Below are 15,796 nucleotides of genomic sequence, written 5' to 3' on the forward strand. Positions count from 1 at the left end.
GGATTGACCATCTCAGCAGGTTGCAGCATGAGGCGTCATGGTCTAGCTCCAGGGGAAGGAATGCTACTGGAGAAATCAAAGCCACCACAGCTGCATGGCGCCCCCTGGAGTTGTGCGACACCATGGCCCTGGGGGTAGGATATATGTGAAAGGCATATGTAAATAATAGTAGTAAGAAAATTAAAATAATTGCGTGTCTTTAAGAAAGCCTATTTCAGTACGCAGAACACACACCAGCTACACAACACACGTAAGAGACCGCTGCCTGGGAGTCTGGCCCCCTCGGCCTTCCTGGCAGCAATACGGCAACAACAGCGATGCCTGACATTTGTACATTTGTGTAGTGTTTTACAGTCGACAACCAGCTTTCACTTACACATTTGCTCATTTTAAACTCCCAGGAGTCCTATCAAGCAGGGGTATCTAACCACAAAATTCTCCTGTTTTCAAGAAGTCATGGTCTGATACGCTGAGCTGAGCCCAAAGGCATGTAAAGGTCTCTGCAGCGTCCGTCACGCGAGAAACACACACACTCCTGGGAAGAGTTGCATCCAGTCAACCACCCGTGGTCACACTCTGTCCCTCAGGACCCCCAGGAGGTCTTAAATAGACTCTCCCCCAAGGAGACCTCACCTGGGAGAATGCAGGTTTCACAGCGAGGCCTGTGTGATGGACGGCATTGTTTTAAAATCCTTACTGGATTTACGTTGTGACCTCACCCTCTTGCCCCGCCCCACACAGGGCCTCCTCACAAAGAGAGCTGAGCAGACACAGCTGCCGCTCACGTCCCCAGAGCGAGGCTCCTCCGGGGCTGCTGTGCATGGATGACGACAAACACAAGCTCAGAACCGAGGTACAGGACTTTCTCCTCTAACGTGCTCCTTCCAGAACCCCCAGCAGCCCGCGTGTAACTGAGACAGTCGGAGCACGCCAGAGCCCCGTCACCGAGCTGGCATGGCGAAGGACGAGGGTGGACCTCACAGTATTTACTTTTGGTTTAAGGGTAAGTTTGCAAGAGAGGGATCCCAGCTACTGCTGCAAAGAGAATTTTAACCGCAAAGACCCCTTTACAGAAAGAACAAGCTACAACCAACGTTGTGCGTCAGGTATTTTCCGCACTCCGAGCAGACCTCGGCCTGCCACGAGAGCCAGGGCTGCCCTCCTCGGGATTGCTAGGCATGGCTTTCATGAGAGGGGCATTTCCGGGGTCGCGCCTGAGCGGCTGCCCGCAGCTTCTGGCCTCCGGCTTTCCGTTCAGCTCTCCTGAACACGACAAAGACCGAGCTGGCCCACAGGGAAACGAGGGGTCTAACTGGCACCCACACCTCTTGGTATCTGGCAAAGAGGGAAGGGTGGGGAGATGAAAAAGCTCAGGCAGGGGATTTAAGATACCGTTTTCAATAACTTTACTGCACTGAACATGAATCTCTTCCCTGGGTTCCTTCAGTCTTGATGGCATTCATTGCAATTGTCTGTTCACTTACCTACATCCTTCTGCTAGACCAGGGGTTCTCACCTTGGGGCGATTTTTGCCCACCCTCCTCCCTCAGAGGATGTTTGGAAATGGCTGGAGACATTTTTGATTGTGACAGCTGGTGGTGGAAGGGTCTGCTACGGGCGTCTAGCGGGTAGAGGAGGGAGTGCTGCTCAACACCCTACCATTCACGGGACAGACCTCCGCGGCAGAGCTACCCGCCCAAGACACTCGTGGTGCCGAGGCTGTGAAGCCGCATTAGATTGTTAATGCCTCAGAGACAGGAAGATTTGTTTCCTGTATGCCAAGCACATAGTAGGCATTCAATGAACACTTTTTTGGAATAAATAACCATAAATATCATGTATATCTTATGACTGCATGCATACCTACAACTCAGCCTCCAGCAGCTTGCAGAGCAGTCTTCCTGAATGACTTGGCTCGGGGTTCCCTACGTGAGATCTTTTGACAGATCTCAATTTTTGGAGGTGCATATGGGAAATAGCCATTGATAAAATGAAATGTCTGGGTTTCCTTCAAAACAGTCCAGGGGCAAGAAGTGATAAAACAAGACTGGCTGTGGGCTGGTGACTGTTGCCACCAGGTGAAGGGTTTGTGGGAGTTGATTCGACTATTCCATCTGGGTTTATATTTGAAATTTTCAAAAGTGAAAACTTTTCAAAACATGAAGCACATCGAATAAAACAATTTCCTATGATACCTCCCCCTCCCCGGGTAGAGGCTGAATGTCTTGGTCAGTTAATTAAGCATTTCCACCATCTTTCTACTCAGCTTCCCCTCATCTCTGCCTCATCCTGAGGACAAAACCTGGCCAGTGCCTTAGAGTATTTTTGTTCTGGAAAAATCAAATGTGTTCCAAAAAGTAACGCCTATCTTGGATTAATTTCCAACTGACGTTCACAACTTTCCCTTCCACTCCCCTCTAATCCTCACAAAAAAACGCAGCTTGGCTGAGACGTTAAGAGGAAGGAAAGGAAATTAACATTTACTGAGTGCCCATGATATGCCAGGTGCTGTCCTGAGCGCACTTACACTTTTAAAAAAGTTATGTGGTGGAAATATGAAGAAAATTCGGTATTTTAAACATGTAACTTGCTAAGAATTACATATTGTGTATAAATCATGGCAAATTTGAAGATGTTCTTTTGTGCCCATTTTTTTAAATATATGCCCTAAATTTCAGAGAAATGATTACTTTTCCCTTTTACTATTAAAAAAAAAATCGCTGACGTGGTGTAATGATTTTTATTATGTAAGCCCAAGTATTCTCAAATGCTATAAAAAGTGGTCATGGCATCCAAAGCAAACAGCACTAACACGCCTATACTTCAAAATATTTCACAAAATGTGGCAGGATGGCACCGCCTCAACTATTTTAATCGTTTTGCCATAAACCGTAATGTGTACGAACTATTCCTGTTTCCTGGGCTTTTTCTGTGAGCTACAATTCAACGTCTCAGAGCTTCTCCTATACTTCAATGCTCTCTCTAATAGTTTACATGTTTCCCAACATCTTAATCCTTTGGGGAAACAGACACTTTTCCTACAGTTCTTCATCTTCTTTTCAGTTCATAATCATTAGAGTATCTGGGTGCTACCGTGCAAACTAACGTGACAGGGTGTGGACGGGGATGGGGGCAGAAACGGCGTGTGAAGAGGCAGATGCTCACGTTGCTTGCAGTTGTATTATAAGCCAGAAGCACCCTCTGCCAGGATAAGGCACGGGGTCTGGATCGCAGAGCCTGGATTTGAACCCTAGACCCATCACGCATTCACACGTGGTGTGACCTTGGCCAGGTTACTTGCCCTTGCTCCATACTGTACCCGCCTCATAGGAGGCGCTGTGGATTACAAACCATCGTCCACGTAAAGCGTTCAGCACAGTGCCTGGAGCTGGGTACCTCAGTGAACACTGGACCAGCAACGCATCAGCGTTGTCACCTTTCATCAAAAGTCTCAGCAGCAAAACGACCCTAATGCTGCCGGTCCCCAGGGACTGAGGGACCACAGGTGCAAAGGGGGGCTGCAAGGCTCATCAAAGCTCCGTTAAGAACAGTGGCGTGGAGGACGGACTCGGAGCTGTTTACCTGCTCTTGGTGGCCGACTCCCTGTCCACAGAGGGAAGAGACCCCACCTGCGATGTCCCCGCTCTCTTGGCAGTGGCAGCCGCAGAGCAGCGCTCGGGCTGGTGTGAAGCTGAAGCCAGAGCTCTACCTACTGCCCCAGAAAACCCAAGTGCTGGGAAGTTAGGTGGAGCAAATGGGCTGGGAGAGCCGAACCGCGGCGGGGTCTCCCTGGGCTCCGGGGTGGTAAGAGCGCCGTAAACCATCCCACTGGCCGGGAGATTTCTACCCAAGAAGTTATTCCCAGGGAGAGACCCATCTGCCCTCTGCCAGAGACAGGACGGTGTCTGCGTCTTGCCGCACTGACATGCAGGGCTGTCCGGCAGGAGGAACATTCACAGCCCCGTTGTTTGCCAAATAAACCAATGCTATCAAACAGCCACATTCCCTTTATACGTGATTATTTCAGTTCACTGTGAGGCAGAGGGAAAGGCAGACTCCAGGGGCCCGTGCTGAGGAGAAAGCTCTTAGAGTCAAAGGAAAACAAGCATCAGAGGTGAGAGGAGACGCTCATGAAGCCAAAACCTGCCGGAAAGCCCAGCCCATTCAGCCTGAAGTTAGGAAGCACATCTGCATACGGCCCCAGGGAAGCCGGCCCACAGCCTAACCTTCTCAATCTGTTCACCAACCCTGAGCAATAAACTTTCCTCACCACGTGCTTCTCCCCTCAAATCTAGTCTCAATTAGCAAATCTCATGCAACTACTTTGATATTTGGTAAAATTTTCCTCTTGCACTTTTATGTGAAGAAAACATTGAACTTTCAGGTTAATTACACACTAAGTTTAAATAAAAGTAATGACCTAATTTACAAGAGGAATTACTTAGAAAAATACCACCAGACTTAAAAGAAGAACGAATGAATTACCGGAAGTCACACTGCCGCAGTATTAGTGCCTACTCATCGTCTGGCGTAGGGAGAAGCAAGCCGCTGCCTCTGACGGCCCGCAGAAGGACTCCTCTCAGAGCAGGCGAGAGGGGCAGATGGAGCCTGGGGTGGCTGCCGCCACTGCTACGCCGCTTTCACAGCACAGAGCAGGCCAGCTGTTGCCCAGTTGTGATACACTTTGCAACATAATTAATTTATTCTTATTTATTTCCCCTGGACCCAATAAACAAGAAACTATTCGGGCAATGCACTTCCAGAAAGACTGCGACTGTTATAACTGTTTCAAATGGTTGAAACCAACTAATAAAGTAAAACAAACAACAACAACAACAACAAGAACTTTGCTGAGGAACCAATAAACATCTACTACGTACATTTCACACCTACTTCAGGGTGGCTGGGAAATGAATGAAAAATTGTTTTGCTTCACGCAGTGTAACTGAGTGTTACAGCTGAAAGGGCCTCTGGGAGTCATCTGGTCCAAGCCTTCTTTTCCAGGTAAAGGAATGAAACCCAAGGTCGTGGGGGGAGAGCCCCAGAGTCCCACAGCGGCCAGCCTGGGAAGCTCAGGGCCATGCGCAGAACCCTGAACGCTGAATTATGAAAGTACGTTTGGACAGTGGTTCTCACCTTCTCTCTGCTGTGACACCTAAGACAGATGACGTTCACGTGCCAACACCCTCCCCAAAGGCATCTGCGATCTTGACAAGGTATTGTGACAGCCTGCAGCCCGCACAACTGTTAGCGGCAGATCACGGAAAGATGGGCTGTGGACTGTGTGCCACCCCAGAGGCCGGGAGGAACGCTAACCCTCTCTTACCTGCTGGAGGAAGCAGGTCTGCATGCAAGGGAGAGCGACACTGTGACAGGGACACCTTAGATTCTGATCTAACATTTAAAGAGGAAATCATTCGCAAATGTGTCATTGACCGCAGGGTATCGGGAGAACCAACTAAATAAAAGATTCCTTGGGCAAAGAATCCTTTTCTAAAGTGACTAATTGGCCATTAATTTATCTTTTGAATAAAACCAGACTTTGATTTACAGAATCAGAGCTTCTTCACGAGCAGCCCTCACACCCCTCTTCTCTGGCCAAGCCTCCCCCAAACGCACCTTTAAATTGTACTTCGTGGTGGATCACAGCCAGGGGCTTGGTGAACGTCTTCTTATTCTGCATCATGGCCCAGATCATCGAGGCGTCCAGCGAGGTGCAGGCTTCATCGGGGAGCACACACTGCAGAGGCAGAGCAAAGCAGTCGGGGTCACTCGGAGGGCCGGCAGCAGCCCGGCCCGCACAGCTGTGCTGTGGCCCCAAATCACACAGCTCACAGCTGCTCACCCCGGGAAACAGGAGAGTTGGGCGGTTTTCAGAGAACCACAAATACTCTGGGAGATATGAGAGCAGGCCCAGTGTATTCTCAGCTGCACTGGGAGATGCAAATATCGCTGGATGGCTTCCCACAAAACAACTGGAGGTTTTAGTGTTATTTAGTCTGAAGAATGAAGAAACTATATGACGACTGTTGGCCCTTCACCAAGCTGGCTTCGCATAAATGGTCACGTTTGTGATTTGTGACTGTGGGAAACTCCATGCATTGCATTATGAAGGTGACAGAGTTTTACATTTGTTGTCCAAAAATATAATCGTGTTGTTGACTGTGTTTGATTTTTTAAATCCTGGTGGAGGTGCATGCAGAATGAAGCCTTCCAGGGTCATCTGCTTTTAATGTCCCAAAATGAAGTCCTGAGGGGTCGTGCCCGGGTGCGGAGGTCAGGAGGTCAGCTGTTTAGCTATTTTAAGGCTCCAAATTTAGAACTAGGGTGCCCAAGCCCAGCGTATCTGTTTTTTCAAATATGAATGCCGAGTAACATGAACGCCAGGTACATTTTAAGATGACAACTTTACCTCCGACCTCCCGCCCCCGCCAAAAACCCCCAAACAAACAAACAAGAGAAGTCTTTACAGTAGGCCTTTTGTAAAGGGGACAATGGACTTTCTGTGGAGATGAATCATTATTGAAAAGATCTGCATTTTAGGAAAAGCCTCCCTGCCTTCCTATTAGTTCTTCAGTCAAGTAAGAGTCTATGATCCTACCACAAAATCCCTGCAAGACCCTGGGCAAAACACTGAGCTCTCCGGCCCCAGTTTCAACAGCAGCGTTGTCACAGAAAGCACATAGAAGTCACTAGAAACGTGGAAATGTTAGCCACAAGCAGTAAACAGAGGGGCAGCGGTGACAGCTCTGTGACGGCCGACCGTTATCGCGTCCAGCATCTCACGCGCTCCTCTGCCCAGGGGGGAAGCAGCGCTGTCCCGCCAGCCATGCAGACGAGGCCACGCGGCTTCGGCGAGGCCGGGGCTTGCCACAGGTCCCGTCAGTAAGCTGCAGGCCCTCCTTCTTGGCCCCATGCTCTTTCCACGCTGCCTTGCCTTGGGTATAAATAGTGACTGAGGTTTAGGGTCACATCCCATGTCATCCTCTGGGACTCAGAGCTCTCCTTTGAACGGTCAAAGGGAAGCATGAGGGCTAATTTTCACAGGTGAACACCATCAAGCTGGACTGCCACGGGCCAGGCTCACGGGGCGGGGGGTGACGGCCGCAGCCAGCAGTAAGAGCCCTGGTAACTGCCGGGCCTCCTCCTTTACATCCCGCACTGCTGAACATCACCCTCCGGCCCCACTGCCCAGCGGGACATCCCCCATGGCGCGCTGCCCCTGTGGGCTCCACCCCAAGCTCGGCGGCCCAGAAGGCGGAGGCCCACGCGGCCCAGGCACCGACGTTTCCAAAGGCTAATTCAGAACCCGCTCTGCGTCCCTCACACACACGTGCTCCCTAAGGGCTGATCCACTCACTGTGTGTCCGTGTACACTATAAAAGTTCCTGTGGCCCGACTGAAAAGCGGATGCCCAGAGGAATATGATGGTGCAAAGGATTCAGATCAACAGTCATCCATTCGATAATACAATTTTTCCTTCCACCTCCACACTCATCCCTTACAACCCATGTATCAGGGAGAGAGTCGCAGCCATACAGTCTTATTAACGACGTGGCTCAATGACCAGACTCTCAGACATGGACTGGCGTGTGCCTACAGGGCGAGCAGTCAGCTCACACTGCGTGAGATACCTGAACACAAACGCACACACGAAGTTACACATGATCATGGCAGATGCCAGAAACAACTCTGGCAGAAGATGCCCTTTGTGGACGAGGCCAGACTAATGAGGTCATCAGCCCTGCAGGTCCCCCTACCGGAGCCGCGCCAGCAAGGTCAAAGGACTCTGATTTCTGTTGTGGCAACAGAATGTACTGGTTCAACGTGGGGAGTGACATGAGACAAACACGACGAACTGATGTGAAACCAAGAAAAATTAGAATACGTGTTAGTTTCCCTTAGAAGTCCTCATGAGACAAGTCAACCTTACAATTCACCCAGAGAAGGTCAGAAAACAACTGCAAAACAACTCTCAGCGGGACCTGGAGAAATTAATCCTCACCCGCAGCTCACCCCGCAGCTCTCTGCACACTTGGCACTGCTCACCATCGAACAGCAAAGATAAAGCCAGACTCTCCTTCAGTGGAAAACAGTCCTGATTTATCCCTCGTAAGATACTACTGAGTAGCGTGCATGGAAAAAAATTATACTGTCAGGATTTATTCTCTACAACTCCATAAAACTCACAGTCCCTGCTAACACGAACTTTATTACTTCAGTTGAGGCAGTTCCCAAACCAGAAACCTCAACCTGCAACAACTTGTGATTCGCGTTCTCCAGGAGGTCACTGCCTCGCCTACAAACGGAGGAAGGTCCGCTCACCTTAGGTAACCTCTGCGGGTCCTTTTCCTTCTTGGTGCACAGCGTCAGCTCACACTGCAGGAAGAGCAGCGAGGTGTTGAAGACGGACTTAAACACAAAGCTGAAGCGCTTCTTGTCTATCTCGGCATGCGGGATAGGAAAGTGCACTCTCTTGGGATTGTAGAATTTCACAGATTCATCTTTAGGACAGATGTTCTCAATGATAGTGTAATCAGACATCCTATCGGGGTTCGAATATGGAGAGATAAAGCACGTCTGGATGGCGAATCCCAGTTCTTGGTCAGCCTTAGTCACAGACACCTACAGCAGAACAGAGAGGTCAATTCAGACACAAGTTAGCGTCTCACTGTCACTCCAGGCACTGGGTCACATACAACGCGGCCCTGCTGATGAGAGACATCACTGTATTTTGGTGACACACATATACAGTCTTCTTTCTAATTACAAAAGTAACAACACTCATTGGAGAAAGAGTTGTTTTCCATTTAAACTTGATATGGATGATAACAGTGAGTTATTTAGTTACAGTGCCAGCCTGGAAGATTCTAGCACAAGATGAACAAGTCTCTTCAACGTCCCATAAGTCCTCTGGGAAATTAAACAAAAGTACATCATGTACCTGAAGTAGATTCTCCAAAATAAACAACACACCAGCCGCCAAAGCGCCTAATGTCATATCAGTGTATCACTTATAAGGCAAGTGCTTTTAAAAAATTACTCAAAAAACAAAGAACAGAGGTAGACTCTATTTAAACCAGGCAGGGAAGACCAAACGTCTAAACTGCAGCAAATCAGGGTGAGCCTAAAACATTGCAGTGAAACTGCAGATTCATCTGAAGTCCTGCTTCGTGATGAGCAGGCAGAGCTGGCCTCTGGGGCTGGATGTCAGGGACAATCTGGTGGCGATCACTGGCCTGGCAAAGTGTCCCAGCTTCTCAAAGGTCCAAACCAGACCTTGCCAAGAACTCTCCCTTCACTCTTCAAGCCCAAGGGTATTTTAAGGGAAATCTAATCTGGAAACGTTTCCGACTCATTTACACTTCCCTCTTACAAAACATTTATATGGGCCATGTCCAAACCTTGTTAAGGCTCTTTTCTTTAGAAACAGGAAGTAGTGTTTGGCCCAGTGTAAACAGAATTCAAATCTCAACTGTCCTAACTCAGCTAGAATCCCCGAACAGACTAGACTCTCCATTTGGCGACACATGGATCCCTGTGTGTACTGCCTCTCCCCTCTACCGCCTCGTTCCTTGACTAAACCAAGGATCCAAATAAACACTTTAGAAGTAAGGTTGGTCCTTAACCACAGGCCAATAGCCCAAGAATCCCTTCAAGAGGCATGAAGATACAAACACACTTTCCATTCTGAGATACCCGTGGGAAATCCCCGACATTGCCTGGGGCTTTTAGTCCCCGGCACTGTTTTGAAAGATTTCTATGTGGTTACCTACAAGACACTCAACAGTGAAGATGATTATGATAATGTCATTCTGTTGTGCCTTAAAGCTTAATCTCTCAGAACAATCTTGTAAGATAAATATTTTCATCTTCATTTTATAAAGGGAGGGAAAACGGAACATACAGGATAGATGACTTGTTCAAAATCACATCTAGCAAACGTTGGGTGAAACCAAGGCTTGAGCCAGGTCTTCTGATCCCAAGTCCGTTTCCCCTTCACTGGTTCACTGTGGCCACAGGGTCAGTTCAGCCAGCTCAGGGTGCGGCTGAGAACTCGTAAGAAGTCTTTCCAGGAAGCAGTATTAGGTAGTCTGTAAATAGTCACGCTTCATCATTTTTATAGTGTTTCTGAAAAATTCGACATTTTATCTTGAAAAAATGGCAAATATCTTATTTATTAGACAGCGTCCTTTATAAACAACGAGTTTATGCTGTACGGCACATGGAGCTGTATTCAATACTTTGTAGTAACTTATGATGAAAAAGAGTCTGAAAATGAACATATGTGCTCATGTACGACTGAACTATTATGCTGCGCACCAGAAACTGACCCAACGCTGTAAAGTGACTGCTTCAATTTAAAAAAAGCACCCTTTAATGTGAACTCAGAACCCACAATGCAAAAATGTGTGACAGAAGAAATGAAAACCTTCTCTCTAATGTCAAAGAAAGCACGCAATGGCAGAATGCGTAAGGGTCCCAAAAAGGTGTTCAGGAGGAAGAAATACTGCCAGCAAATCTCTCACTGTGCCCTGGACTGGAAGCAAGCAGCGGCTGGACTGCAGGCTGTGGGGGGAGTCCAGCGGGGGGAACTAGGGAGTGGGGGGAACTAGGGACCAGGGGGAACTAGGGATGGGGGGACGGGGGGGGACTAGGGACGGGGGGTGGGGTAACTAGGGAGTGGGGGGAACTAGTGGGGGAAACTAGGGACTGGGGGGAACTAGGGACCAGGGGGAACTAGGGAAGTGGGGGGAACTAGGGACCGGGGGGAACTAGGGAGTGGGGGGAACTAGGGACCAGGGGGGAACTAGGGAAGGGGGGGAACTAGGGACCGGGGGGGGGGGACTAGGGATGGGGGAACCAGGGACGGAGTAGGGGGGGGAACTAGGGACTGCTGCCCACACGCGGTGAACACTGAGCCTCAGTTTCTTCACCCGCAGAATGAGGGCACCAACACTTCCCAGATGCAGTGACTGTGACCATCTGTAAAGTCAGAATCACACGCAGACAACACAGTTCCCTGCTGGTTAATCAGTGCCAGCTAGTAGCAGTACTATTCTAGATTTAAACTGGGGGTGGTTTTTTTTTTAATTCCCCAAGACAAATGAACTAAAAGGAAAGCAGCCCAGTGTGTGACCAGCCGTCCCCCAGAGACGACCAAAGACCAGGGGGCAAAACGGACAGTGTCTTGGATGAAAGGAGGAGCCCGCGCTCTAGAAGGAAGAGAAGATTCTGGGAGGGGAAGCGATGAGAACGGCCAGCAGAAGAAATCTGGAAACAGTTCTTTAGACGAAGCCAATGATTCAGTAAGTTTTACTTACTTTCCCCAAATAAAAAAAATCTCTTAACTGTAGTGGAGGCCAACATGGCTGCTCTCCTATTTAGCAAAATATTTACAGATTCTATCTCATATTTTAGGTGGTTTAAACAAGTTTAAAATAAAACAGTTAAGAACATTTCCCCCCTCCCCAAATTCTCCTCAATGTACTTGATACTCAAAATGGCAGCAAAAAGATTTGGTTCATTTTGTGTGTGTGCATCACTTGACAATGTCTTTGATTAAACTGAATTATGAACAACATAGATGATACATAAATGGGAAAATAAGAGTGAAAAAGAAAATGTATTTCAAGTAAGCCAGCACTGGGGGAATGGGGGAAGAAAGCTAAGCACTCAGGGCAGGATGCATGAGGAAGATTGCCACCGGTCAGCATAAGTCAGCAGAGCCATAAATTGGCAAAGCCAGGCACACATCTGGGAAAGAACAAACTGCAATTAAGCAGCGCCCCTAAAACCCACAGCACAACAGGGAGTCACTGACCAACCGCACACGTGGATTGTGCAGCCAGAAAAGCAAGAAGAAAGAGATGGTCTTGGGTGAGGAGAGGGCCCTGATCAGGGACATCACGTAGAGAACAGTACATCTTCCCCAGCAGAGAAGGACGGTAGGCCCAAAGAAAGAGAAGAGCTCTCAGAATGGGGAGGCAGAAACAGGAGACAATCCAGGAAGACGTCCCGAGCCAGCAGGCTCCGTCCCAGAATCAGTACAAATGTGAGTTATTTGTCTTTCTGAAATAGAATTATGTGCGCTGAAGTCACTTTTAATATATGGAAGTTTCCCATTTTGGCCCCGTAAGCTTCTCCCTCTTCCCACCGTGAAGGAGGACACCAGCGTGCAGCTCAGCACCGAAACCAGCTCAACAGAGGACCATCTCCCTGTCAGGCCAGCAGACACCCTGGGACCTTCTCTGGAGTCCAATCTGTGAACTGGATCTCTGCGCTGCTAAGAGGTTACGTTTTCTCCCCTTTCAAATGGCACTTGGGGGATAGACGGCAGCACGCAGTGGATAACTGCGTGGGCCCAAGTGTGAACTCCCACTCAATTCCACTAGGTCCTAACTGTGTGACCTTAGACAAGTTTGTGCCTCAATTTCCTCATCCATAAAATGGGGATATTAACAGTCCTGTCTCACAGAATTGCTTTGAAAGGTAACTTTCTCTTTTACAATTCTTTTTTGGTGGGGAGGGGCTGAGGTAATTAGGTTTTTAATGGAGGCACCGGGAATTGAACCTGGGACCTCAGGCATGCTAAGCACACGCTCTGCGACTGAGCTGTGCCCTCCCCCACTAGAATTCTTCTCACTCCATAATGAATGTTAGCTGTCCTTATTTCAGTATTACCACCGTGACCTAATATTGTTGTAATCACTCCACAGATTTGTGCTACGTGTGATTACTACTGTCATATGTAGGAGACAGTTTTAGTAAATTTATAGATGACTTTACATAATGATTTAGAAAGAAAATTTTCATGAGATATGGTGGCACACAGTGCTTCACTCAAAAGTGTGCGCAATTTAAAAATAACGTGAGGTGGTCTGAAATGTTCCTTGGTTAACTCTCATGTTGCAACTACTGAACAGCTGTTTGAAAAATGCCGAGGACAAAGCAAGGACAGGGCTTCATCAGCATTCACACTGCTGATTTTTCTTTTTTAAACATTCATCCATTCATCTATAAAATACTCTCTCCATTTAGCATAATGTAGAGAATCCTGAAATTTCCTTCTTTAATCAGAAATCAACCCAGAAGCATCTTCAGAGTCAAGCTCTGGTGCCGAGCTGGTCAAGGCCTCGAGGAAGAGCAGGAAGGGTCTGCTCCAGGGAGCTCCTGCCCACAAGCGACCACACACCAGCGCTAACCTGCCAGCCCAGCGCCGACCTGCCAGCCCACGCTGACGTGTGGCTCTCACCTCAACATAAATGTGCCCATTCTCGGCCACCGAGAAGACCCCCTGGGAGGGCACCAGAAAGAGGTCAGTGTTGTACAGCTCCATGTTGAAGGTGACATTTCTGGTGGGCGGGTCCTGGAAGCTATTGGGATTCCTCACTTGCCGCAGGCTGCAATTAAACTAAGAAAAAAAGAAAAGAAAAAAACAGATGGAGATAAATCACAGTCAAAAGAAGCTTTAGCCTGTAGCTTTATGAGCTTTAGCCTTTAACATCTGATTTTAGTTTCCAACAGTCCCCAGCTAAAGCCAGCTAGAAAGGAAACACTCCCTGCGGACTACGAACAGCACCCACCACCACGACTTCAGGTCGGCTGGAGAAGGAAGTTTCTCCTTCATCCACATCTCCCGGAAACCCATTATCGCCCGACTCCAGATCTTCATAGCCCTCCGGCCAGCCACTGCTGTCCCCAGGGGTTGGGGCCTGCATCACAATCTGAAAGGCAAGGGAAGCACGGACAGTGTTAGCAAAACCCGAGTCCCATGCATTTGTCTCTGCCCCACACAAACAACCAGGTGACTATAGTGCAAAGGCAAACTGGAGACCTGATGCCAAGTTTTTTTTAGGTTTTCATCCTCAAAGAAATGAAAAATAAGAAGCCCAATGCACATTAAAATTAAGATTTAAACTAAAGGGGGAGCACAGCTCAGTGGTCGAGCACGTGCTCAGCATGCACAAGGTCCTGGGTTCAAGCCCCAGCACCTCCACTAAACAAAATAAAATTCTAAAATAACCCTAATTACCTCCCTATCAAAAAAACACAACAAAACAAAGATTTAAACTAAAATATACATTTTTCCCTTGTGAAAAAAGCATAAATTACTTCAAACAGTGGGGAAGCACCAGGCACTGAGGGGAGGTCGGATGTAGTTGTCCACAGGCCCCCCTGTACTGTGGGGGAGGGGGGATTCTCCTTAGGAACCTGAAAACTCTAAGAAATACAGTTTGGCTAATCCAAGGAGCGTTTGTTACTTGTGTCCATCAAGATCTGACAAAGTGTGGTTTGAGTTAGAAGCAAAGCACCTCACGTTTACTACTGAGCCACTCCCTCCTCCTCTCTTCTCCCGCGCTCCTCCACCCGCCACGGCATCTTCCGAGTGGTGCACGGATGCAGGCAAGGACAACCCGTCTGTGCCCCGACAATCCAGCTTCACACTGCTTGAAATGATTACTCTTAGGCTACTTCCAGAAAAGATGAAGCCCCCCCAGGACCAGTGCTCCATAAATAAAATCCTGATTTCTTTGCATATGTGGGATAGCTGTGGCTTTTGTTTGTTTGTTTGATTTTTCACTCCATGTCCTTAGGTCGTGAGTATGTTACTAAACAAAATATACTGTAAGTCTGAGAATTATTATAAACAATTGTAAGTGGAAGGAACACTCAAAATAGCCACTGAAGACAGCAGACTGGGAGTGAAAAACAGAAAACGGCCTCTCTGTTCTGCGCCGGGTCCTCAGGACAGAGTATTGATGCAGCTGAAGCGTTAGGTTATTGCCGTCGCTACCGTAATTACAAACAAAGAAGCAAACAAAAAACAAGGGGAAGGGACAGGCCTTTCTCTCCTGAGGCAGATGCCCCTTTGTTTAATTAACAGACAGATTACCGTGGCCTCTTATTGGCATTAATTTAGATACAGTTTAAAATTCCAAAATCAAGTATACCAATAATATACGACAGTCACTCCATCTGGAGAAACTGGGTAACTGCAAGAAAATCAGTGCTGGAATTCACAGGAGAGTGTTGCTCATAGAAGTCAAAGGTTAATAAATGATTCCAGTAACACAGGGGAATTAGCTCCTCCAGCCTAGTGTCGGGGACGGTGAGGGGCGAGGGGTCAGGAAGCCGGGCTCAGTCCTGGCTCTGCTCTTAACTAGCCCCTTAGATCCAAGCAAGCCTCTCAGCTCCCTGGAGTTCAGTCTCCTCACCTGTGAAATGAGGAAGTTGAGTGAGGTCATCTTAGGGTTCTTTCCAGCTCAAACATTCTAAGATCATCTGAGGAACAGCAAACTTGGCTCACAGGAGTCAGCCCCCACACAAGCCACCCTGACCAGAGTGCCAGGCTCGTCTCTGGATGGGGCGAGTGTATCAGTTGACTGGTGGTGGAATGAACGCGCTGTCGCAGCCCCCCCACCCCACGCCAAAGCTGGGGCAGGCGCCGGGCGCAGACAACACGGCATGTCAAAGCTGGTCACAGGGATTTTGAGCCCTCTTGCTACCGTCAAAAGTACCACTTAAATTGCAAAATTAGCACTTTAAAGTCCTTTTGAGATTCCATGTTCAGATCCCTTTAACACCCCCTGCTTAGTGTCCATCTCCACAAGAACAGGGTTAATCTTTAGAGGAAAGATTTAGACGAGCTGCCAAGACTGATGCCTGCAAAGTGAAGGGTAGCTCTCGCAATGGCTCACCATGCGGGGCGTCTGTGGGCTCCCCTGCTGGGTAACTTCAAAGTAGAAGTTTTCTTCAATTTAGGGTCCTCCTTGGAGATGGAGGGAGATCGAAC

At 48.3% G+C, this 15,796-nt stretch overlaps 1 protein-coding gene and 1 long non-coding RNA gene across 6 annotated transcripts in view; one reads left to right on the forward strand and one right to left on the reverse strand.

The window, feature by feature from the left end:
- Positions 1 to 15,796, reverse strand: part of TGFBR3 (transforming growth factor beta receptor 3) — a 183,037-nt gene that overhangs the window by 17,788 nt on the left and 149,453 nt on the right. For all 3 annotated transcript variants that reach the window (XM_074369938.1, XM_074369937.1, XM_074369939.1), the window contains exons 11-14: positions 13,587 to 13,727; positions 13,256 to 13,414; positions 8,326 to 8,625; positions 5,620 to 5,740 (exon numbers count right to left, since the gene is read on the reverse strand). In XM_074369938.1, the coding sequence (XP_074226039.1) occupies positions 5,620 to 5,740; positions 8,326 to 8,625; positions 13,256 to 13,414; positions 13,587 to 13,727 (721 nt within the window). The remainder of the gene's footprint in view (positions 1 to 5,619; positions 5,741 to 8,325; positions 8,626 to 13,255; positions 13,415 to 13,586; positions 13,728 to 15,796) is intronic.
- Positions 791 to 13,301, forward strand: LOC123615489 (uncharacterized). 3 transcript variants are annotated; one of them, XR_006723074.2, is made up of 5 exons: positions 791 to 1,003; positions 11,104 to 11,309; positions 12,082 to 12,293; positions 12,396 to 12,492; positions 13,081 to 13,301. It is a non-coding gene; the product is annotated as an uncharacterized LOC123615489 (long non-coding RNA). The 3 variants fall into 3 exon arrangements; XR_012509082.1 differs by lacking the exon at positions 12,396 to 12,492 and having other exon boundaries at positions 13,081 to 13,272; XR_012509083.1 differs by lacking the exon at positions 12,396 to 12,492 and having other exon boundaries at positions 12,141 to 12,293; positions 13,081 to 13,272.

Source organism: Camelus bactrianus, chromosome 9 (genome assembly GCF_048773025.1).
Source record: "Camelus bactrianus isolate YW-2024 breed Bactrian camel chromosome 9, ASM4877302v1, whole genome shotgun sequence".
NCBI classification, from domain to species: Eukaryota; Metazoa; Chordata; class Mammalia; order Artiodactyla; family Camelidae; genus Camelus; species Camelus bactrianus.